This window comes from Bombina bombina, chromosome 6, assembly GCF_027579735.1.
Source record: "Bombina bombina isolate aBomBom1 chromosome 6, aBomBom1.pri, whole genome shotgun sequence".
In the NCBI taxonomy this organism is placed as follows: domain Eukaryota; kingdom Metazoa; phylum Chordata; class Amphibia; order Anura; family Bombinatoridae; genus Bombina; species Bombina bombina.
This window is the reverse complement of record NC_069504.1, coordinates 569,107,093-569,133,167: the sequence shown is the minus strand read 5'-3', so window position 1 is coordinate 569,133,167 and position 26,075 is coordinate 569,107,093. Positions and strand designations below refer to the sequence as shown.

Here is a 26,075-nt window from a genome sequence, read left to right as displayed (position 1 = left end):
AAAACCTTAAAAAAATCTAACACTAACACCTTTTTAGGTACTCACAGTTGTTGAAGTCCTGCTTGAACGATCTTCATCCAGACGGCATCTTCATCCAGGCGGCTCTATCTTCATCCATCGCAGGACCAGCATTTTCTTCATCCCTGCGGAGGCAGAACGGCAAAGCATGGAGGCGGAGGTCCAGGCCGAAGTCCAGGCGGACGTCCATCGATCTGACGCGGAGGTCCTCTTTATGCGATCGTCCGCCGCACACTGAGGATTCAAATGCAAGGTACCTCTTTTATACTGGGGGGTACCATTGCATTCATATTGGTTGAAAATTTTTAATCAGCCAATAGGAATAAGAGCTGCTTAAATCCTATTGGTTGTTCAAATCAGCCAATAGGATTTAAGCAGCTCTCATTCCTATTGGCTGATTATTATTTTTAGATTAGGGTGGGCACTCTTAAAGAGCTGAATGCCCTTTTAAGGGCAGTAAAATAGCAGGATGCCCTTTTCAGGGCAATGCCCATACAAATGCCCCTTTCAGGGCAATGGGTAGATTAGGTTTTTTTTAGATAGTTTATTTTTATTTTGTGGGTTTGGGGGGGGTGGAGGTTTGTAATGTTAGTGGGTCTTTGTATTTATTTGTGAGCAAAAGAACTGATTTCTTTAGGGAAATGCCCTACAAAAGGCACTTTTAAGGGCTATTGGTAGTTTATTATAGATTAGGTTTTATTTTAAATGGGTATTAGAATAGGAATCATTTTTATTATTTTTGATAATTCGTTTGTGATTTTGTGTAATGGTTTTTTTTTTTCGTTTTGGGGTGGGGTTTTTTTTAGATTAGGGTGGGCACTCTTAAAAGGGCTGAATGCCCTTTTAAGGGCAGTAAAAGAGCTTTAATTTTATTTTGTGGGTTTGGGGGCGTTGGGGTTTGTAATGTTAGTGGGTCTTTGTGTTTTTCTTTTGTAGGAAAAGAGCTGATTTATTTAGGGCAATACCCTACAAAAGGCCATTTTAAGGGCCCTTGGTAGTTTATTATAGATTAGGGACGTTTTATTTTGTGATAAATTAGAGGAATAATTTTTATTGTTTTGGATAATTTTGTTTGTTATTTTTTGTAATTTTAGTTATTAGTTATATTGTAGCTAGCTTAGGTTTTATTTCACAGGTAAGTTACTTTGTATTTAGATTTAAATAGGTATTATTTAGTTCAAATATAACTAAATTAAAGTTACAATTATTAATTGTGTTAAAGTTAGTGGGTGTTAGGTTTAGGGTTAGGGTTAGGTTTAAAGTTAGGGGGTTGTTAGGTGTAGGGTTAGGTTTAAAGTTAGTGGGTGTTAAGTTTAGGGGTTAATAGGTTTAGTTTGTGTCGGCAATGTGGGGGGTGCGGTTTAGGGGTTAATAAGTTTAGTTTGTGTTGGCTCTGAGGAAGCGTTCTGTGAAACGCGCGTCAGGGGTCCAGCCGGAGCAGCTGTGTCTCTCCTGTCTGTCGCTTTTAAATTGCTTACTTATGTTCAAATAAGAATTCAAGTCTTTACAAATTTGTGTTGATGCCTGGTGCCCACCACTTATATTAAGAGTTAATATTTAAAAGTAATTCAGCCCTCGGATTGTAAGGGCTTAGCTTACTCTAGATTATTTTTCTAGTGGGCCCAGGGCAATAAATATATTTTTGCTTATTTAATCTATCTAATCATAGTTGACTGGGTTTAAGCGTTTTTAACTTTTTCTGGCTACTACTGTGTGAATGTTTGTTCCTAGCTTTATGAATAAAGATTTAAAGTATGAATGAAACAGAACATTTTAATATATAGAGTAATCCTATATCCAAATCATCAGTTGGAGTTAAAATTAATATTACTTTTGTGGAATTCTTTGCTATCAATTCTAAATGTATTCTCTGTACAATTAGTATTTCTAGTTGTACAGATACACGGACACAGACACACAACTTGCACTCTCTCTCAGCAGCCAGAGTGGGCTTTACACTATTTATTAAACAGATACACACTGTGTGTGTGTGAGAGAGAGAGAGAGAGAGAGAGAGAGAGAGAGAGAGATTCTAAAGAAAACTTACATTACAAAAAATCTATTTGTAACTGCTGCTGTTGGGCAGAGGTTGGGAGATGTTCAGTATAGTTTGACTATCCAAAACATACAAAGCAACCCTCCACAGAAAGTGAGGAAGATTGTTGTGCTTTATTCTCTTCTAAAGCAAATATTAGCTTGTAATAGCATTTAAGAAGAAAAAAAAACACTCTTAACAGGACACTAAAGAATTATATACCATGTCTATCACCCTATCTCTTTATATTATTGGTTTAGTCGTGTTTGCATTTTGAGATCCCCAAAGGGCTTACTATATATCACAGAAATATTGGGGGGAAAAATAAAAATAATAATGTTTAAGCCTAAAATCAATCAAAAATAAAAATATAATTAACATATAGCAAATTATGCTGGTATTTTCAAAAGCTGCACATTATATTTTTTTGTCATGAGTCTCAGTGACAGCGTAACCTGTTCTTTGGTATCATGGTTAATCATTTTTTTACTTTGTCCCTCCCAGAAAACTTTCTACAGGTGCCCATTCCCAGTGGGATTAATATCCTTTGTTTGAGTATAATATACCTGAGCTCATGTTTACAGATTTCTATTTGCTGGATAAATAAGGCTGTGTGTAGCCACAAGTGTACATAAGAATTGTGGGCATGCCTGTTTCAGTAGGGTTACATTTATTATACACTTGCATACCATTCTGTGGGTTTCAGGAATTTTATCAAAATACACTTGATACACTTGGTTATATTACTGTATATTTCAAATATCATGCATTTCCTTCTATTTCCTGTTTAACCCCTCGTGGTCTCATCTGTGAAGATGTTTTTAAACTATGTGTCTTGCAAATGAGTATTGTGGCATTTTTAACAGTTTCACATATAAATATAAATAAGAGATGAATGCCTCCCGCAGACAGATTAGCTTTCAGTTCAAGCAAAACAATACAATAAGTCTTGTAGTTGTTTTTTTAACTTAGCTTTATCATGTTTGATATTCTTTTTCTCCAACATAGGTGTGTCCGGTCCACGGCATCATCCTTACTTGTGGGATATTCTCTTCCCCAACAGGAAATGGCAAAGAGCCCAGCAAAGCTGGTCATATGATCCCTCCTAGGCTCCGCCTACTCCAGTCATTCTGTTTGCCGTTGCACAGGCAACATCTCCACGGAGATGGCTAAGAGTTTTTTTGGTGTTTAAATGTAGTTTTTATTCTTCAATCAAGTGTTTGTTATTTTAAAATAGTGCTGGTATGTACTATTTACTCTGAAACAGAAAAGAGAAGAAGATTTCTGTTTGTGAGAGGAAGATGATTTTAGCAAACGTTACTAAAATCGATTGCTGTTTCCACACAGGACTGTTGAGATGAAGTAACTTCAGTTGGGGGAAGCAGTTGGCAGACTTTTCTGCCTGAGGTATGATGGCCACATTTCTAACACGACTTGGTAATGCTGGAAGGCTGTCATTTTCCCTATGGGGACCGGTAAGCCATTTTCTTAGATTAAGTAAAAGAATAAAGGCTTTATAAGGGCTTAAAAAAACTGGTAGACATTTTTCTGGGCTAAAACGATTACTTGCTAAGCATATTTGACAGATTATAGCGCTTTATAGTTATTATAATCTTGGGGATTGTTGTTAAAAAACGGTGTCATGAGATGCAGGACATATGCAGGACACAGCAATGATGGTACAACTCTATTTTATTACAGAGCATAGCAATACACATCCAGACAGGTTGATTGTACTAAAACTAACTGCGACACAGACACCGGACCTAAGCCCCGCCCACCAGCTAGTGACATCACATCCTGCTATCATCACATCTTCCCCTTTTTCAAAGGCAAAGCATACATTCACATATATTAAACAACAAGGTACACCAACAGGGTATACACAACATTTTGTTTTAGAACATTATAAAAAACAGATAGATTAGAAAACATGAACAAACAAATTACATCCTGACGTGGACATCGGGGTAGACTACCCTAGTCCACAGTGACCATGGGATTATTCTGCCCATACTTCCGGTCACTGTTCTAGCTAAAGTCAGTCCCTGTATCGGGCCGGAAGCCTCACCACTCTTCCGCTTGATGTAACTTTGCATGAATTGTCCTCTGATACAGAAGATGGTGAACAAGAGTCTGCTGGAGGCAAAGATATATCCCCGCTATGATCTTGCTGAGGGGAAGGCACCTCTCTTAGAACAGGAGATCCCACCGGCGGTGGTACTGAGGTATCCGGTTCCAGACTCTCAGGTACAGGCTGAAGATGTCTTCGATTACGGCGTGTAACCGTCCCTCCCTCTGTAAGGACTGTGTAAGACCTTGGTTCTGGAGAGCGGCCCACTACCGTAGCAGGCGTCTTCCATTTCTTCTCATCATCCAGTTTAATTCTGACACTTTGGCCCGCTTTCAGTTCCTGTAAAGGCCTGACAGAATGTCTCCTGTCGTAGAAGAAACGATAACCCTTTTTGGCCTCTTCATCCCTCCTAAGGACTTCGTCCCGAGGAACAGGGCCAGGCGGCTTGAAGACACCCACTGAGGGTAAAGTGGTGCGAATCTGGCGTCCTAGCATCAGCTGTGCCGGGCTAAACCCGGTGGCTTGAATGGGCGTCGCCCTGTATGACAAGAGGGCTAGGTACGGTTCAGATTGCTTTAGGATGAATTTTGTTGTTTGAACTGCCCTTTCAGCCATTCCGTTGGCCTGCGGATAATGTGGACTTGACGTGGAATGTACAAAATCATATTCCCTGCTGAAGGCACTGAACTCTGTAGAAGCGAACTGCATGCCATTATCACTCACCAGCTCCATTGGAATGCCCCAGCGGGCGAACAAGCTCTTCAGGCGAATGATAACGGCCTGACTTGTGATATCATTCAGGGGTGCTATTTCCAAATACCTGGAATAGTAGTCGATAACAACAAGAAACTTTTTCCCGTGCAGTTCGCACAAATCAGCAGCTATTTTCTGCCACGGCCCCGCAGGCAGCGGAGTAGACATTAAGGGCTCCCTTCTCTGAGTAGGCCGGCGTTCCCGGCAAAAGGCACATTTAGACACGTGATTTGCAATGTCGGAGCTGATCCCAGGCCACCACACAGCTGTAGCTGCTCTTTCTCTACACTTTGTAATGCCTAAGTGGCCATCGTGAATCCTGTTTAACATCTCCTTCCTCATGCTGACAGGAATTACAATACGGTCTTGGAACAGCACCAACCCCTCCAGCTCCGTGAGCTGCGACCTCTCTGGCTGGTAAGCATTTAAAGACATCCAGGCTGCCCGGCTCTCGGGCCAGCCATCTCTTATGTACCTTATAACTTCTTGCAGATCTGTGTCCAAATATGTCTCTTTCTTTATCTCTTCCAGTTTCCTTGAAGAAATGGACTTAGAGGCCAGAACTGAATCAACATACACTTTTACATCCGACTCTGTGGAGGATTCTTCAGCAGCAGCCAGCGGGAGCCTGGACAGTGTATCTGCCACAACCAGCTGCTTCCCCGGCACATGCACTGCCTGAACATTGAACCTGAGTAGTCTCATTAAAAGTCTCTGGCATCTCAAGGGTGTTTTGTCGATGTCATAAGAATTGATAAGAGGGACTAGCGGTTTGTGGTCAGTTTCCAGACTAAATTTCTCCAAACCCACTAGATAACGCTGAAAGCGCTCACAGGCCCAAACTGCAGCCAGGCACTCTTTCTCAATTTGAGCGTATTTTGACTCCGCAGCCGTCAGTGTGCGGGAACAGTAGGCGATGGGCTGTAGTTTGTTGTCATTCAGCTGCAGGAGTGCAGCCCCCAACCCATAACTGCTTGCATCAGCACTAACCACAGTCTTTTTTGAAGGGTCGTAGAACCCCAGCACTGGGGCAGACCCCAGCAGGGACTTAGCATGCAGGAACGCTTTTTCTTGTGAGGGTCCCCAGACCCAGGCAACATCTTTCTTAAGCAACTCTGTGATAGGGTGCAAAACTGTAGATAAATCTGGAAGAAACTTGCCCACGTAATTTACAAGGCCCAATATCTGTCTCAGCTCATGTACATCAGAAGGGCTTTTCATCTGTTCGATAGCCCGAATTTTCTCGGGGTCCGGCTTGATGCCATCCCCGTTGATGATATGCCCAAAGTAGCATAATTCAGTTTTCCTAAAATGACATTTTTCTTTATTCAGCTTCAGCCCAGACTCTTTGATAGCCTGCAACACACAACTCAAACGCTGATCATGCTCCTCCACTGTAGACCCATACACTAGAATGTCGTCCATGACGACTGCTGTGCCCACGTGGCCACTCAGGAGAGAACTCATTTCCCTCTGAAAGATCTCAGGAGCGGAGGATATCCCAAAGGGAAGTCTGCAGAAACAGAACCGACCTACCGGAGTGATAAAGGTAGTCAGTTTGCGGCACTTTGGATCCAGGGGGATCTGCCAAAAGCCGCTAGAAGCGTCTAATGTGGAAAAGAACTTCGCCCCAGCCAACTTCGGGGCTATATCTTCCAGTGTCGGCAGCACAAATCTCTCCCTCTTCACTGCCTCATTCAACCTTTTCAGGTCCACACAGATGCGCACCTTTCCGTTTTTCTTTGCAACTGGAACAATGGGGGCACACCAATCAGTTGCTTTAACAACCTCTTCAATAACCCCCATAGACTTCATGCGCATGAGCTCTTTCTCCACTTGAGGCATGAGCGGGAACGGAATTCTACGAGGAGTAGAAATACTGTACGGGACTGCGTCACTTTTAAGTGCTATACGGACAGGTTTGCAGCTCAGTAGGCCCAACTCGCCAAACATATCTTCAGAGATCTCATTCACTCTGGCCACGAGGCCCAAGTCACAGGCTGCTTTTCTGCTCAATAAACTGTTAACACACTGACCTCGGATCACATGCACCCACATGGTGAACTTCCTTTGTTTGTACTCACAGCTGGCAAGAAATTTCCCCACACAATCAATGCGGCCACCAGGACTATGAACATTTGTAGTAACCTTCGCCAGCTGGGGCTGTCGAGGCAGTCTCATAAATTCAGCAAAAGACATTACAGTGATATCTGCTCCTGTGTCAATCTTAAAATCAACATTGGCTCCCATTACAGTAAAGGTAACTTTCCAATCTTCCTCTGAGCTTGTCCGTTCCACAACAGACCCCACAAAAGACACTTCCTGACCCTCCTGGTCACTGTCCACCTGCATCTCCTTAATGTATTCAGTTTTACACACCACTTCAAAATGGCCTATTCTGTTACATTTTCTGCATCTTTTATCTCTGGCCGGGCATATAGCACTCTGATCATGAGCCCGGTAGCACCGTGTGCATCGGCCATGTTGCGCCCATCCACTTCTAGGCCTTTCCAATACTTTAGATCTACCGCTCACACTGTGCCTTTCACTAGTAATTTTCCTAGACTGTTGCACTTCATCCACAATACTCTCAGACCTCAGATCAGCACTTTGCTTTTTCACCAGTTCACTCTGGCGGGCCATCCTAATAGCCCCGTCTAATGTTAAATCAGGCTCTAACTGCAGCTTCAGTGAGACTTCAGCATCTGCAATTCCAATAACTATTCTGTCTCTGATTTGCTCTTCTTTAGCAACACCAAACTCACAGAATTCAGCTAATTCATACAGGCTGCGCAAAAATGACTCCACAGATTCTCCCACACGCTGATTACGTTTGTGAAAACAAGCTCTCTCATGAATCACATTTCTTTTGGGCACAAAGTGGGCACTGAGTTTATCCATAACTATATCAAAGTTAACTTCTTCCCCTTCTTGGAAAGTAAAAGCATTGAACACTGGCTCTACATCTTTCCCCATAGAGTATAAAAGAGAATTAACTTGTACTTCACCACTCTCCTTGTTCAGTTTGGATGCAATCCTGAAGCGCTGAAACCGCTGACGCCATGTGGGCCAAGCTGCAGGCTGAGAAAAGTCAAAAGGCTCAGGTGGGGTAAACTTTGACATCGTCATCATCAGAAACAGAAGCGTAGTCCAGAACTTCTGACACCATGTCATGAGATGCAGGACATATGCAGGACACAGCAATGATGGTACAACTCTATTTTATTACAGAGCATAGCAATACACATCCAGACAGGTTGATTGTACTAAAACTAACTGCGACACAGACACCGGACCTAAGCCCCGCCCACCAGCTAGTGACATCACATCCTGCTATCATCACAAACGGCAGGCACTGTATGGACACCTTTTTCAGATGGGGGCCTTCTCTAGTCATAGGCAGAGCCTCATTTTCGCGCCACTAATGCGCAGTTGTTTTTGGAAGACAAGGCATGCAGATGCATGTGTGAGGAGCTAAGAACCACTGAAAAAGCTTATAGAAGGCGTCATTTGGTATCGTATTCCCCTCTGGGCTTGGTTGGGTCTCAGCAAAGCAGATTCCTGGGACTGTATAGGGGTTAAATGTAAAAACGGCTCCGGTTCCGTTATTTTAAGGGTTAAAGCTTTCAAATTTGGTGTGCAATACTTTTAAGGCTTTAAGACACTGTGGTGAAATTTTGGTGAATTTTGAACAATTGCTTCATACTTTTTCGTATATTCAGTAATAAAGTGTGTTCTGTTTAAAATTTAAAGTGACAGTAACGGTTTTATTTTAAAACGTTTTTTGTGCTTTGTTGACAAGTTTTAGCCTGTTTAACATGTCTGAACCATCAGATAAACGATGTTCTATATGTATGAAAACCAATGTGTCTCCCCATTTAAATATATGTGATAATTGTGACATGGTGTCCAAACAAAGTAGGGACAATGATGCCACAGATAATAATAGTGCCCAAGATGATTCTTCAGATGAGGGGAGTAAGCATGGTTCTGCATCACCCCCTTCTGTGTCTACACCAGTTTTGCCCACACAAGAGGCCCCTAGTACATCTAGTGCGCCAATACTTATTACTATGCAACAATTAACGGCTGTTATGGATAATTCTATTGCAAATATTTTATCTAAAATGCCTACTTATCAAAGAAAGCGCGATTGCTCTGTTTTAAACACTGAAGAGCAAGAGGACGCTGATGATAACGCTTCTGACATACCCTCACACCAATCTGAAGGGGCCAGGAGGGAGGTTTTGTCTGAGGGAGAAATTTCAGATTCAGGAAAAATTTCTCAACAAGCTGAACCTGATGTTGTAACATTTAAATTTAAATTAGAACATCTCCGCGCACTGCTTAAGGAGGTATTATCTACTCTGGATGATTGTGACAATTTGGTCATTCCAGAGAAATTATGTAAGATGGACAAGTTCCTAGAGGTTCCGGTGCCCCCCGATGTTTTTCCTATACCCAAGCGGGTGGCGGACATAGTAAACAAGGAATGGGAAAGGCCCGGCATACCTTTTGTGCCTCCCCCTATATTTAAGAAATTATTTCCTATAGTCGACCCCAGAAAGGACTTATGGCAGACAGTCCCTAAGGTCGAGGGGGCGGTCTCTACTCTAAACAAACGCACTACTATTCCCATAGAAGATAGTTGTGCTTTTAAAGATCCTATGGATAAAAAATTAGAGGGCTTGCTTAAAAGAATGTTTGTTCAGCAAGGTTACCTTCTTCAACCAATTTCATGCATTGTTCCTGTCACTACGGCAGCGTGTTTCTGGTTCGAAGAACTAGAAAAGTCGCTCAATAAAGAATCTTCGTATGAGGAGGTTATGGACAGAGTTCATGCACTTAAATTGGCTAACTCTTTTATTCTTGATGCCGCTTTGCAATTAGCGAGATTAGCGGCGAAAAATTCAGGGTTTGCTATCGTGGCGCGCAGAGCGCTCTGGCTGAAGTCTTGGTCAGCGGATGTGTCTTCCAAGACAAAATTGCTTAACATCCCTTTCAAGGGCAAAACACTGTTTGGGCCTGATTTGAAAGAGATTATTTCAGACATCACCGGAGGAAAGGGCCACGCCCTTCCTCAGGATAGGTCTTTTAAGGCTAGAAATAAGCCTAATTTTCGTCCCTTTCGCAGAAACGGACCAGCCTCTACTTCTACATCCTCTAAGCAAGAGGGTAATACTTCTCAACCCAAACCAGCCTGGAGACCGATGCAAGGCTGGAACAAGGGTAAGCAGGCCAAGAAGCCTGCCACTGCTACCAAAACAGCATGAAGGGAAGGCCCCCGATCCGGGACCGGATCTGGTGGGGGGCAGACTTTCTCTCTTTGCTCAGGCCTGGGCAAGAGATGTTCAGGATCCTTGGGCACTAGAAATAGTTTCTCAAGGTTATCTCCTGGAATTCAAGGAACTACCCCCAAGGGGAAGGTTCCACAGGTCTCGATTATCTTCAAACCAAATAAAAAGACAGGCATTCTTACATTGTGTAGAAGACCTGTTAAGGATGGGAGAAATTCATCCAGTTCCAATAAGAGAACAAGGGATGGGGTTTTACTCCAACCTGTTCATAGTTCCCAAAAAAGAGGGAACGTTCAGACCAATTCTAGATCTCAAGATCCTAAACAAATTTCTCAGGGTTCCATCGTTCAAAATGGAAACCATTCGATCGATCCTTCCTACCATCCAGGAAGGTCAATTCATGACCACGGTGGATTTAAAGGATGCGTACCTCCATATTCCTATCCACAAGGAACATCATCAGTTCCTAAGGTTCGCTTTTCTGGACAAGCATTACCAGTTTGTGGCACTTCCATTCGGATTAGCCACTGCTCCGAGAATTTTCACAAAGGTACTAGGGTCCCTTCTAGCGGTTCTAAGACCAAGGGGCATTGCAGTAGTACCGTACTTGGACGACATCCTGATTCAAGCGTCGTCTCTGTCAAAAGCAAAGGCTCATACGGACATCGTCCTAGCCTTTCTCAGATCTCACGGATGGAAAGTAAACATAGAAAAAAGTTCTCTTTCCCCGTCAACAAGAGTTCCCTTCTTGGGAACAATAATAGACTCCTTAGAAATGAGAATTTTTCTGACAGAGGTCAGAAAATCAAAACTTCTAAGCTCTTGTCAAGTTCTTCATTCTGTTCTTCGTCCTTCCATAGCGCAGTGCATGGAAGTAATAGGATTGATGGTTGCAGCAATGGACATAGTTCCTTTTGCACGAATTCATCTAAGACCATTACAACTGTGCATGCTCAGACAGTGGAATGGGGATTATACAGACTTGTCTCCGACGATTCAAGTAGATCAAAGGACCAGAGATTCACTCCGTTGGTGGCTAATCCTGGACAATCTGTCACAGGGAATGAGCTTCCGCAGACCAGAGTGGGTCATTGTCACGACCAACGCCAGTCTGGTGGGCTGGGGCGCGGTCTGGGAACCCCTGAAAGCTCAGGGTCTATGGTCTCGGGAAGAATCTCTTCTCCCGATAAACATTCTGGAACTGAGAGCGATATTCAATGCTCTCAAAGCTTGGCCTCATCTAGCAAAGGCCAAATTCATAAGGTTTCAAAAAGACAACATGACGACAGTTGCTTATATCAACCATCAGGGGGGAACAAGGAGTTCCCTGGCGATGGAGGAAGTGACCAAGATAATTCAATGGGCGGAGGATCACTCCTGCCACTTGTCTGCAATCCACATCCCAGGAGTGGAAAATTGGGAAGCGGATTTTCTGAGTCGTCAGACATTCCATCCGGGGGAGTGGGAACTCCACCCGGAAATCTTTGCCCAAATAACTCAATTATGGGGCATTCCAGACATGGATCTGATGGCGTCTCGTCAGAACTTCAAGGTTCCTTGTTACGGGTCCAGATCCAGGGATCCCAAGGCGACTCTAGTAGATGCACTAGTAGCACCTTGAACCTTCAACCTAGCTTATGTTTTCCCACCGTTTCCTCTCATTCCCAGGCTGGTAGCCAGGATCAACCAGGAGAGGGCTTTGGTGATCTTGATAGCTCCTGCGTGGCCACGCAGGACTTGGTATGCAGACCTGGTGAATATGTCATCGGGTCCACCATGGAAGCTACCTTTGAGACAGGACCTTCTTGTTCAAGGTCCATTCGAACATCCGAATCTGGTTTCTCTCCAACTGACTGCTTGGAGATTGAACGCTTGATTTTATCAAAGCGTGGGTTTTCAGATTCTGTAATAGATACTCTTATTCAGGCTAGAAAGCCTGTAACTAGAAAAATTTACCATAAGATATGGAAAAAATATATCTATTGGTGTGAATCTAAAGGATTCCCATGGAATAAGATAAAAATTCCTAGGATTTTATCCTTTCTACAAGAGGGTTTGGAGAAGGGATTATCTGCAAGTTCTCTGAAGGGACAGATTTCTGCGTTATCTGTTTTACTTCACAAAAGGCTGGCAGCTGTGCCAGACGTTCAGGCGTTTGTTCAGGCTCTGGTTAGAATCAAGCCTGTTTACAGACCTTTGACTCCTCCCTGGAGTCTCAATCTAGTTCTTTCAGTTCTTCAAGGGGTTCCGTTTGAACCCTTACATTCCGTAGATATTAAGTTATTATCTTGGAAAGTTTTGTTTTTGGTTGCAATTTCTTCTGCTAGAAGAGTTTCAGAGTTATCTGCTCTGCAGTGTTCTCCGCCCTATCTGGTGTTCCATGCAGATAAGGTGGTTTTGCGTACTAAGCCTGGTTTTCTTCCGAAAGTTGTTTCCAACAAGAATATTAACCAGGAGATAGTTGTACCTTCTTTGTGCCCGAATCCAGTTTCAAAGAAGGAACGTTTGTTACACAATTTGGACGTAGTCCGTGCTCTAAAATTCTATTTAGAGGCCACTAAAGATTTCAGACAAACTTCTTCTTTGTTTGTTGTTTATTCTGGTAAAAGGAGAGGTCAAAAAGCGACTTCTACCTCTCTTTCCTTTTGGCTTAAAAGCATTATCCGTTTGGCTTATGAGACTGCCGGACGGCAGCCTCCTGAAAGAATCACAGCTCACTCCACTAGGGCTGTGGCTTCCACATGGGCCTTCAAGAACGAGGCTTCTGTTGACCAGATATGTAAGGCAGCGACTTGGTCTTCACTGCACACTTTTGCCAAATTTTACAAATTTGATACTTTTGCTTCTTCAGAGGCTATTTTTGGGAGAAAGGTTTTGCAAGCCGTGGTGCCTTCCATTTAGGTGACCTGATTTGCTCCCTCCCTTCATCCGTGTCCTAAAGCTTTGGTATTGGTTCCCACAAGTAAGGATGACGCCGTGGACCGGACACACCTATGTTGGAGAAAACAGAATTTATGCTTACCTGATAAATTACTTTCTCCAACGGTGTGTCCGGTCCACGGCCCGCCCTGGTTTTTTAATCAGGTCTGATGAATTATTTTCTCTAACTACAGTCACCACGGTATCATGTGGTTTCTCCTATGCATATTTCCTCCTGTACGTCGGTCGAATGACTGGGGTAGGCGGAGCCTAGGAGGGATCATATGACCAGCTTTGCTGGGCTCTTTGCCATTTCCTGTTGGGGAAGAGAATATCCCACAAGTAAGGATGACGCCGTGGACCGGACACACCGTTGGAGAAAGTAATTTATCAGGTAAGCATAAATTCTGTTTTTATAACTATTACGTGACTAATAAGGATTTATTGTTTAATAAAGTACATTTTTTTGTTCAAATGTATTATTAATTGTATAGTATACAGTATGTTTGTTTAGTGAAATCTAAGGGAACTATATAACAGTAATATAGAGGTTGATTATTTTGTCTTCCAGTTATATACTGTATATATTGACTCTTGTCAGCACAGTGACACAAATTAGCATACTGTGCCACTAGTAATAGATATGTTGTACCTTTCAGAGAAAGTCACATACATTGGAAGAATTGTATATTCTGGTCAAATTAAAAACACAATCAAAACCTGTAATGGTTTATTATAGGGTTGTATTGAAAAATGTTCCTTGCTCTCTGTAAAATAGATACTTTTATGTTGTATCACAGTATTTTGTTTGTTTTCAAAAAATGTTTTTTTCCTGTGCTCAAAAACACATTTTCTTTGGAACTTATCCTGTTAACCAGAGAGCAATAGATGCAAATGTTGCATTTCCTGATAGTTTCAATTTGAACTTAAAGGGACACTGAACCCATATTTTTTCTTTCGTGATTCAGATAGAGCATGCGATTTTAAGCTACTTTCTAATTTACTTCTATTATCAATTTTTCTTAATTATCTTGCTATCTTTATTTGAAAAAGAAGGCATCTAAGCTAAGGAGCCAGACAATTTTTGGTTCAACCCTCTGGACAGCAGTTGTTTATTGTTGGTTGAATGTATTCACCAATCAGCAAGAACAACCAAGGTTGTTCACCAAAAATGGGCCAGCATCTAAACTTATATTCTTGCTTTTCAAATAAAGATACCAAGAGAATGAAGACAAATTGATAATAGGAGTAAATTAGAAAGTTGCTTAAAAATGCATGCTCTATATGAATCAGGAAATAAAACATTTGGGTTCAGTGTCCCTTTAAACTGTGATATTATCAAGTAATTTATCCTATTAAACAATTAAAAGCAATTACTTCATTGAAAACTGACTTTTCTTAGTTGTTTTCCCTTTAATGTATTTCCAGTGACTTGTTATATGAGCAGCAGAGTATAAAATGTATGAAAATGAGCTTATTTAGGTTTATATTTGTATATGAAATAGTTGCTTTTGTCTCTTGACACTCCAACCCATTAAATGAACTGAGCTTGTACTGAAATTAGATCTCCTATTTTACTTTCTACACACACATTTCCTTATCTCTGTCTGTATATTAATACCCAAATCTTAGATAGAGCAATTGCAAATTAACATTTTATTACTGATCTTTCCTTCTCTTACTGGGAGTGTAATTTCTTCTGCTGGCTATGTTTACACAGCTTTTATATAGCCTATACTTTAGTACTGAAATGTTCAGTATAGATGGGGAAACCACAGGCAAAAGCAGCTATTTCAAATGCCAAAATAAAGGTAAATGGGCTATACTGTTTACTTTTCAGTGACCATTAGAAAACAGCTAATAAATACTTGTCTGAAGCTGGTGACTGCTAAAACCGTTTTCTGTACTTATTATTGTAGGTATGCCATTCTAACCAAAGAAACATGGCCATTGTGGAGGGGCGATGAGAAGCAGGGTGTCCTACACTTGCTGCATTCAGTAAACATGGACCCTGATCAGTTCCAGCTTGGGAAAACAAAAGTTTTTATTAAAGCACCTGAGTCGGTGAGTAGAACAAGTGTTGAAGAGCTTAATAATCAAGCGCACTACAGCACTACAAAAACTATACTCCAACTTGAAATTTGGATGTTCTTTAAAGGGACAGGAAACCCCAACATTTTCTTTCATGACTTAGATAGAACAAACAATTTTAAGCAACTTTCCAATTTATTTCTGTTACCAAATTTGCTTCATTATCTTGTTATCCTTTGCCGAAGGAACAACATAGCACTACTGGCACCTAGCTGAACACATCTAGTTAGCCAATTACAAGAGACAAATGTGTGCAGGCACCAATTAGCAGCTCCCACTAGTGTAGGATATGTGTGTATTCTTTCTCAACAAGGAACACCAAGAGAATAAAGAACATTTGAAAGAAAAAGTGAATTTAAAAGTGCCTTAAAATTACATGCTCTATCTGAATCATGTAAGTTCAATTTTGACTTTCCTATCCCTTTAATGCCAGTAATTAGTAAGAGTATTTTTTAGAATGTATGTGTAATGCACAATCATACTCCACATTGCTATTCAGAGGATACAAAAACATATAATTATATCATCTAAAGCATCTAAGGGCCCCAGTCCCAGAAAGCTTACAATCTAGGTGGTAACTTACTGAAAGAAGGGTTAAGATTTTACTTCAGGGGTGAGTTGATTGTAGTTTTTCATGAAGGATAAAGATTGTTCTCACCGGAAAAGCTGCCCAGTAGTAAGACATTTTCAGGATATGTGTGTTTTTAAATAGGTAGGTTTTGTAACATATTTTAAAGCATTGAAAGCTGCGTTAGAGTCTGACAGATTGAGAGAAGTAGCTCCCGACCAAAATAGATGCCCTCTGTGCAAGCGGGAGGAGATAATAATGGTAATGAAATGCATGTAGTGATAGAAGAACAAGGTGAGATAAGTGCTAGAATTGTGATCTTGGAGGATAATGAAAGCCAGGGTAGTAATTGGCATAGTTAGTTACAGAAGGGTGGGTGATGTATGTGGTGATGGCTTAGTGATGAGATATTTAAAATAGCTTGTTGTCAGGATAGGCCATTGAGGTAGGACAGTTAGAATGCAGTAAGTTGAGATGTAGGTGAATCTAATTTTTGTTTCAAATGATTTTTATTATCAATTTTTCAAACAATATAGATAAGCTCATACTTATAGTTAACATCTAGAGCATGGTACAATAAGTATTGACACACTGTATAACTCTGACAATAGTTCAGCATGTAAATTTGTGGAAAAGAAAAAGGTAAAGAGAAAGGAAAACAAAAAAAAAGGATAGAAGAAAGGGAGAGAAGAGGAAGAAAAAGTAGTGTAAGAGTTTTCTTCGCACTTAATGTGTTTGAAGTAGATAAGGAAAAGCCCACTAATTTATGTTCAGGCATAAATGATCAGTGATGGAGTGCAAAAGGGACCACTTCTATATGTTATTGCGTTCTTTGCTCCCAGATAAAAATGATATCAAGTATAAAATCTTTTTTCCCTAGAAGACAATAATGCCTCTTTTCTAGGGAAAGTATATGAGTTAGCTCTGATTCCCATTGTTGGAATGTGGGGGGTTGTTGTTGCTTCCACAACCTAGGTATAAGACGTTTAGCACATGTGAGCATCAGTTGAAGTAGTTTTTTGTGATAGACGCACTGGATATTTGGAACTAAATTTAGTAATATCATTGGGGCGGAGAGAGTAAATTGTGTGCTCAGTGTGACATTAATACAACGTTCCACTTAGACCCATAAATTCGATAGTTTATCGCATGACCACCATATATGGGCTAAAGTGCCGGTCTCCCTGCAACGCCGCCAGCAGCTCGAACTAGTCCCTGGGAATATTTCCGTCAGTCTCTGCGGAGTAAGGTACCATCGGGAAATGATTTTATAATTAAGTTCAGTTAGTACCAAAGAAATTGAAGCGGAGTGTGTCGTTTGAAAGCATTGTGCCCAGTCATCTTTTGAAAGCCTAATCTGAAGCTCTGTCTCTCATTTATTAGTAAAAGAGGGTAATCTGTTTGAAGGTAGGTCCCTAAGTAACTTGTGTGTAATGGAAAGGTGTGATTTGCGAATGTCCTGGTTTATGCATAATTTTTCGAAGGGTTTAAGTGGGCGAAGACACTCATTTCTTTGTGGGCAGTCAAAGAATGGCTTGTCGGATTTGGAGGTAGGAGAACCAGCTGTGGAATGGAGGACTTAGGGAGTCTCTCAGAGAGATTCTGTCCTTAATCAGGGAAGAGTCTATAAGTAGAAATATAGGTACATTTTTATGGCTCACCACCGCAGTCTCAAAGTTAAATTGATGTTGGCGGAAAAAGAGAGTGTTGTTCAGCATTGGGGTCATAGGTGAAATTGGGGTGGAGAGAGTATTAGGGTGCTGAATAAGAGAGTCCCAGATGGCAAGTTGTTTTAATACTTTCATTACACTTAGCCACAGAGAATCTGTAAGGTTTAGGGAGCCAGCAAAAATCTTGCATTGTATCTTGTTTAAGAAGGGATGCTTCAATTTGGACCCAAATTTTAAATGGGGAGTTATGATTCCATGCTACTATTCGAGTGAGATGTGCCGCCTTGTATATAATGATAAATTTGGGATATTTAGGCCTCCCTCTTCTTTTCTCAAGTATAGAGTATTGCGAGACACTCCTGGTTTTTTATAAGCCTAAATAAAAGATTCTAACATTCTCTGTTGTGTGCGTAAATACTGTCTTGGTATTGCAATAGGAAGGGCTTGGAATAAATGTAAGTACTTAGGGATAATCATCATTTTTATAGTATTTATTCGGCCTGTCCAAGAGAGATGGCCCTGTTTATGCCGAGTATCTAATAAGGGAAAGACACTAGTTTGAAGTTTTAGATAATTCTTGTGGAACAAATCTAGAAGGTTTTTAGGGTGAATCTAATTTTTGTGTATGTCGTGAGATGTATTTTAGCAACACTCTCCATATTGAAGTAGCAGGATTCAGAGAGAAGGCAGGAAAGAGCAGGGTTAAACTCAAGAACAGCAGATACAGCTCAGTCATCACAGAGAACATCTATATTGGGGTATTATTAAAAAAGAACTAAGTATAAACCCAGTCTTTGTCATATGCATTTCTAGACAAAAAAAAGAGATCTAGGAACAGACATTAAAGGGACCCTAAACCCAAATGTTTTCTTTAATGATTCTGATAAAGCATGCAATTTTAGGCAACTTTCTAATTTACTCCTATTATCACATTTTCTTTGTTCTCTTGCTATCTTTATTTAAAAAGTGGGAATGTAAAGCATAGGAGCCGACCCATTTTTGGTTCAGAACCTGGGTTATGCTTGCTTACTGGAGGCTAAATGTCAGCCACCAATGAGCAAGCGCTATCCATGGTGCTGAACTAAAATTGGGACGGCTCCTAAGTTTTAAATTCCTGTTTTTTAAAAAAGATAGCAAGAGAACGAAGAAAAAATGACAATAGGAGTAAATTAGAAAGTTGCTTAAAATTTCATGCTCTTTCTGAATCATGAAAGAAAAAATTTGAGTTTAGTGTCCCTTTAAAGAAGACAGATTTGATACTAGACATAAAGGAGCTTGTAAGCACGCTCTTTTATTAGGACTAAAATGTACTATCAATTTCAGTCCTATCTGAACTTTCAGCCAGCTGTAGTGTTGTTTTTTAACAAGCTTTCTTCTCCTGTATCATTTTTATAATGGTAATTTTCACAATATGTATGTGTGTGTATATATTTATTTATTTATATATATATCAAAATGTTTAATCAAAACGGTTATTAGAATGTGTTACTGGCAAGGCACAAGCCAGGTGGAGCTACAGTGAACAGATGGCTTTTCCATTTGCACATTATTTTGCTACCTCAATGGAAAAATCTTGTAGTTCTGTCTCAGAACAGAACATCTGCCTACTTGTGTTGTTGAAATAAATTGAAGCAGCAATAAAATGTGTATTAAAGCGAGAGTCCTGCTTAGTCTACTCTAAAAGACCTTTTTCCATTATAATTTGCGTTCCTCAACCGTTTGCATCCTAAGCATATGTGTACTAGTTTGCATGGGTTATGCATTACCACATGGATGTGAAATCAATATAAAATAACTATACATAAATATGCAGACAATTATTTTTTATTGTGTTACTTTTTAATCTTCAGCTGTTTCCTGAAGGCTTTAATAATTAGATTCAAATTTACAATCAAAACCCTGCTTCTTGTTCAGAATGTACCCAGTACACAGAAAAAAAACACTGTACAGCAGTGCTATTCAAGCTTTACAATTAAGAACCATGTTCATTCAAAACGTAAAAAGGTGAACAAATTCTTAAAAAAGAAACTGATGAAAATATTTCCCTAATTCTAGATGAATAAATCACATCAAGGCGCTCTGTGTGATGCAGATTCGAAGAGGTGAATTTGGGACCAAATGCTTCACTAAAAATTGACATGTGTTTTACAAAATCAGCTTGAGGGGACACACAGGCCTATATATATATGATCTAAATAGGTAGCTAGATTAACTAGAATATTGATCTTATACTTTTTTTTTTTTTTAAAGGAAAACTATCAATTTTAGAAGAAAACAAACAAAATCAAAAGACGCAGAACACAATAAAATATGTAGCATTTTACATAACGCTGATGTTTTGTGTAACAATGACTGACTTAGCAATGAATTACAACTTGTAACTTTTCAATGCATGTGGTTTACTTGTTTTTTTTCTCCAGTTTATGTTAGTATAAATGTATTACTAATATTTATATATTATTAATGCACTGAAAACACTCCTGACCCTAAGAGAAAAACAAATAGATTTCTTAGCACCACATAAATATGAAAATAAATACTTTTTTTTAATCATATATATAAATAATCATATATATAAATAGTGGATCACGCAAATTAGTTGAAGTCTGCATTTTTTTACAGATTACAGTACAGGATGTAGGGTCTGTGCAGTCTTCTGTGCAGCATTAACAAATCGTTATTCTTTGCTAATGCATATAAGTACTCTTTTGTTAGTGGAGACCTTTAACAGTTTATCAACAACTCATTGAAAGAATACAAGTGGCTAGATTACGAGTCTTGCGTTATGAGTAAAAAAGCAGTGTTAAGCCTCATAACGCTGCTTTTTTACTACCACTGGTATTACAGCTGTCCCGCACACTTTTTTGGCCCTACCGCAAATCAACTTACGCAAATTGCGTATAGTCTTTTTTCTATGGGACTTCCATAGTGCCGGTATTACGAGCTTGTCCTGGGAGGCCAAAAAGTGAGCGTTGCAGCCTATCCCGCAAGGTTCGTACCGCATTCTAAAGTCAGTAGTTATGAGTTTTACACTACAACGCTGTAGCATAAAACTCATAACTAAAGTGCTAAAAAGTTCACTAACACCCATAAACTACCTATTAACCCCTAAACCGAGGCCCTCCCGCATCGCGAACACTAAAATAAAATTATTAACCCCTAATCTGCCGCTCCAGACAACGCCGCCACTATAATAAACATATTAACCCCTAAACCGCCACACTCCCGCCTCATAAACATTAGTTAAATATTATTAACCCCTAATCTTCTGTCCCTAACATCGCCGCCACCTACCTACATTTATTAACACCTAATCTGCCACCCCCAACGTCGCCGCCACTATATTATATTTATTGACCCCTAAATCTAAGTCTAACCCTAACCCTAACACCCCCTAACTTAAATATAATTTAAATAAATCTAAATACAAATTACTATCATTACCTAAATAATTCCTATTTAAAACTAAATAGTTACTTACAAAATAAATCCTAAACTTGCTACAATATAACTAATAGTTACATTGTAGCTAGCTTAGGGTTTATTTTTATTTTACAGGCAAGTTTGTATTTATTTTAACTAGGTAGAATAGTTACTAAATCGTTATTAACTATTTAATAACTGCCTAGCTAAAATAAATACAAATTGACCTGTAAAATAAAACCTAACCTGTCTTACACTAACACCTAACACTACACTACAATTAAATAAATTCCCTAAATTAAATAAAATTAACTAAATTAAATAAAATTAGCTAAATTACAAAAACAAACACTACATTACAGAAAATAAAAATCAAATGACAAGATCTTTAAACTAATTACACCTAATCTAATAGCCCTATCAAAATAAAAAAAGCCCACCCAAAATAGAAAAAAACCCTAACCTAAACTAAACTACCAATAGCCCTTAAAATGGCCTTTTGCGGGGCATTGCCCCAAAGAAATCATCTCTTTTACCTGTAAAAAAAATACAAACAACCCCCCCAACAGTAAAACCCACCACCCACACAACCAACCCCCCAAATAAAACCCTAACTAAAAAAACCTAAGCTCCTCATTGCCCTGAAAAGGGCATTTGGATGGGCATTGCCCTTAAAAGGGCATTTAGCTCTATTGCGGCACAAAGCCCTAACCTAAAAAAAAAAAACACCCAATACACCCTTAAAAAATCCTAACACTATCGCCCTGAAGATCCACTTACCGGAAGAAGTCTTCATCCTAGCGGCAAGATGTCCTCAACGAAGCTGGCAGAAGTGGTCCTCCAGACGGGCAGAAGTGGTCCTCCAGACGGGCAGAAGTCTTCACCCAGACGGCATCTTCTATCTTCATCCATCCGGCGCGGAGCGGCTCCATCTTCAAGACATCCGGCGCGGAGCATCCTCTTCTTCCGACGTCTTCTTCTGGAATGACGGTACCTTTAAGTGACGTAATCCAAGATGGCATCCCTTAGATTCCGATTGGCTGATAGAATTCTATCAGCCAATCGGAATTAAGGTTGAAAAAATCCTATTGGCCGATGCAATCAGCCAATAGGATTGAACTTCATTCCTATTGGCTGATCCTATTAGTGTACTAATCCTTCTTGGTCATTTCTCTACCTTATTATTTTCCTCTTGTTTTTTTATCCTTCTTTGGGGTGGTCCTCTCTCACTTTGAATGTAATCTTGAGGATGAGTGGATGTTTGGCTTTTTTCAGCCCTTGACAATTTATGTCCTGTAACAAGAAGGATGTTAGATTATTTGTAATGAATTCTAAAGATAATAATAAGGCTAAGGCTTGAAGATACAGTGGTGATATTAGGAATAAAGACGTGAGCAGATGAAAACCTGAGCTATAGGACAACATCAAATAATGCAGACTACGATTTTCTTATTTTAACTACTAATAAAATATTTATGCTTTAGCAAGTACAGAGAAAAAATTGAGCTTATACTCTGAAAAAAAGGAAAATTATAAATTTAAGAAAACAAAACAAAATCAAAGGATGCAAAATACAATAAAAATATGCATAAAGTATTTGTTTTTTCTGGACCACACATAATCAAACTCTGAGAATAAATAGCTTATATTTCACAAACTAGGAATAAAAACAGGAAATGGGTATTTCTTGAATCAAAAGTCTGTTTTCTTGGACACTAAAAATACTTACCACAGGAAAGATGACAAAGACAAAACGTAACTTCTTTTTGGTCAAAAAGTAAATCAATGGAAAAAATTAAATAGATTGAATCAAACCATAACATGGACAGGTATAATAAAATAGTGACCTATTAGGGTAATGAAAAATACATTGAAATTATTTGTTATGATATCTGCTGCTGTACTTAATAAATGACCACTTAAAATTCAGTAGGAGTAATGACTTTAGACATTCAGGAACTTAACCAATACCATTTAGAAGTGATGGGCAATTAATATCATACCAAGGATGACTGGAAAGGCTTTCAGTATCACAACTAGACTGCAAGTTATTTTTCATTGGTCTGTTGAAAACACAGTAAATGTTTTTAAAGGGACATAAAAAATTTAAAGAAAATGCTGTTACAACATTTTATAATTGTACTGTTGCTTGCATGTAACTATGGGGTTGATCTTTATAGTAATGTTTGCAGCTCCCAGGTAAATTCTGATGAGTGACAGGGCTAGACTGGGAATAAAAAGCAGCCCTGGAAAAATATAAAGACCAGCCATATTTTCCGTTGAGTCAGTAGAATGTACATGTCCCATTTTTCTCAAAGGGGTTTACTGGGACACTCCTTCCCCAATATTTTTTCAGAATTAAATTATATTACTTTGTATTAAATACAAATGTCAGATTGATGTTATATAACAGCCCTACAACCCAATTTCATCACCCCTTTAAATTGTAGCTTTCCAGCCCCAGCTGCTGCAGCCCACCAGGAGATCTCCTGGTAGGCCAATCCGGCCTTGATGAGTGATCATAATTCAAGTGATAACATCATATCTGAGCAGATAGCGAGAAAATCCCCCACAGGATGAATGGACAGCAACGGCTTTGTGGTCGCTATCCTCCAGACCGCTAGTTTTGTACTTTATTGCGGCAACTAAATGGAGATCTCAAATTCAACACACAAATGGTGTGATTAGGGCTGTTGGTTAGTCTGGTAATTTTTGTGGCATGATTAAAACCTAGCCCATAATGGTTACATTGTATAGGGTTAAGCACATTATAGTTCTTGCATTATATATTATTGTGTGCACTCAACTCGTTATTTTCTGAAAACCAATCTGTCTTAACAACCACTACTAGAATTATCATACAGAACAAATAGTGTGATCTGCATACTCTGGTTGCTATCATCAACTAAAAATGATCAGATCATTTCATACAATACAAACGCTTCTTGGCACCACTTACTTTTTGATATAGGATATTTTTAAGAACTACAGTGTGTTCCAATATTTTGTAGCTGAAAACATGATAGACAAGCAGTAACTGAAACACACTACAAAGGTAAAATAATTGGCGTTATATTACTAGAAGTATTATATCTCCCATTGCATTCAGTGTATTCTCTTTATTGAAGCGTGTGATTACTAAGAATACATAAGTAAAGCGTTGAAGTTTGCTGAGCACAAAATGATCACACTAAGCTTAAATGTAACAGGAAATGAATGACGTAACTGCAAAGAGTTAACAAGGAATATTGCTGGCAGAGCTTTTTAGAACACACCATGGTTATTCCAAGACTTTTTTCGTGGGCTAGCACTTCCTGCCCAGCAAACAAAACCATTATTTTTACATGTTGTAACCGGATAGACTGGCCTTACTATTATCTATCTTTTATTTCACCAATCTGTTTAAATTGGACACATTTCCCATCATGTGTTATGAAACTGGTCTACAAAGCTCAAATTCCATAACAAATATTCAGGTGGTCTGGTCAGATAATATCACCAAAGGAATCAGGGGGTCTGACCATTGGAAGAAAGGGACAGTTGCCCAGGATGATTCTCTTCCCAATATACAATTATTAATATTATTATTATCCAACAAATGATTCAGTGCTATACAGGGAGCAAGACAAGTCAGGGAAGGTAGATTGGGACAGAAGCTTTACAGGGCCCTGGGAAATCCTTTAAGGAACATCAACACAAGCATTTTCATCCATGCACATGAAAACAAAAGATCAATTAAATAGGTTAAACATTATTTTGCATCTACAAATATTAATCTAATGCTGTTGGAAATGGTATTGAAACTAAAAGGAAATGTTTGTGCAGTACATCTTCATACGTGCTGATAGCTCACTGCCTTATCAGTAGAAAGGGACACACTTCTACCAGCATACAAATAAAATACAGTATTATCAGGAATATGTGTTTTTCAATGAAACCTGTAAAAAAAAAACAGATATATTCTGTTTTACTATAACTGACATTGTCATTCATGGAATAAAGTAGAAATTGCTGAAAACACTAGACTGATAGCATTACTGTTTGTCAACCAGCCATAATAGTGTCACACTCAGTGACCCTATTTACTAGGTTTTATGCTGCCTTAGGCACTAACAATTCTGCTGCCTCTCACACCCCACTTCCCCCTTTGTTTAGCCATAATATTTTTTGGTTTCTCGCCAACTCTTATTTTGCAAGAAAAAAACTGTGAAATCTGGGGGAGTGTTTAGAGAATAAGCCAGATCTGTAGGTGAAATTTCAGCTACGCCTATTGAACGCCCCGGTTCAACCCACTAGTAGAGGCAGAAGGGAAAATCCATTAACAATAGGGAAGAAAACTTATTGCTAGATTTAGAGTTTTGTCGGTAAAGACCTGCGGTGCTAACTAGGCTTTTTTTTCTAGCGCACCCTTAAGACAACGCTGGTATTACGAGTTGTCTGAATGGCTGCGTTAGCCTCAGAAAAGTGAGCGTTGAGCAAATTTAGCTCCACTTCAACCCTCAATACCAGCGTTGCTTACGGTAGCGGTAAGATGGAAAACGTGCTCGTGCACGATATCCCCCTAGGAAACAATGGGGCTGAGCTGGCTGGATAAAAACCTAACACCTGCAAAAAAGCAGCGTTCAGCTCCTAACGCAGCCCCATTGTTTCCTATGGGGAAACACTTTCTAAGGGGCCTAGTTATCAAGCCGTCAACCTCAAATACGCTGGAATTCCGCAGCGTATTTGTGGCGAGGCTGATTCGCCTTAGTTATCAAAGGCTCGAGACCGGCAAAAGTAGAATTTTGTGACGTAAGCATCGATCCGCCGGACTCAGTCCGACACAGATCGATTCTTACGTCACTCCAGATGTTCCGCACACAAGTGCGGCACATTCTCACTACTTTTGCTAGCTATCAAAAAACTAGCAGGTACGCTCGGCACTTTTACGGCCCAGCGTACCTGGTTTTCAAAGCGCTAGCCTGGAGGCGGCGGATCCCATAGGAATCAATGGGAGTCTGACCATAGCGAAAGTACAAGTTCGCTGCTGACAGACATCCCATTGATTTCTATGGGAGCTGTCTACACCTAACACCCTAACATGTACCCCGAGTCTAAACACCACTAATCTGACCCCCCCTACACCGCCGCAACTAAATAAAGTTATTACCCCCTAAACCGCCGCTCCCGGAGCCCACCGCAAGCTACTCTATACATATTAACCCCTAAACCGCCGCTCCCGGAGCCC

At 39.9% G+C, this 26,075-nt stretch overlaps 1 protein-coding gene across 1 annotated transcript in view; it reads left to right on the top strand.

Annotated features, from left to right (window-relative positions):
• Positions 1 to 26,075, top strand: part of MYO1E (myosin IE) — a 416,633-nt gene that overhangs the window by 316,866 nt on the left and 73,692 nt on the right. The window contains exon 19 of the mRNA XM_053717534.1: positions 15,016 to 15,160. Within this exon, the coding sequence (XP_053573509.1) occupies positions 15,016 to 15,160 (145 nt within the window). The remainder of the gene's footprint in view (positions 1 to 15,015; positions 15,161 to 26,075) is intronic.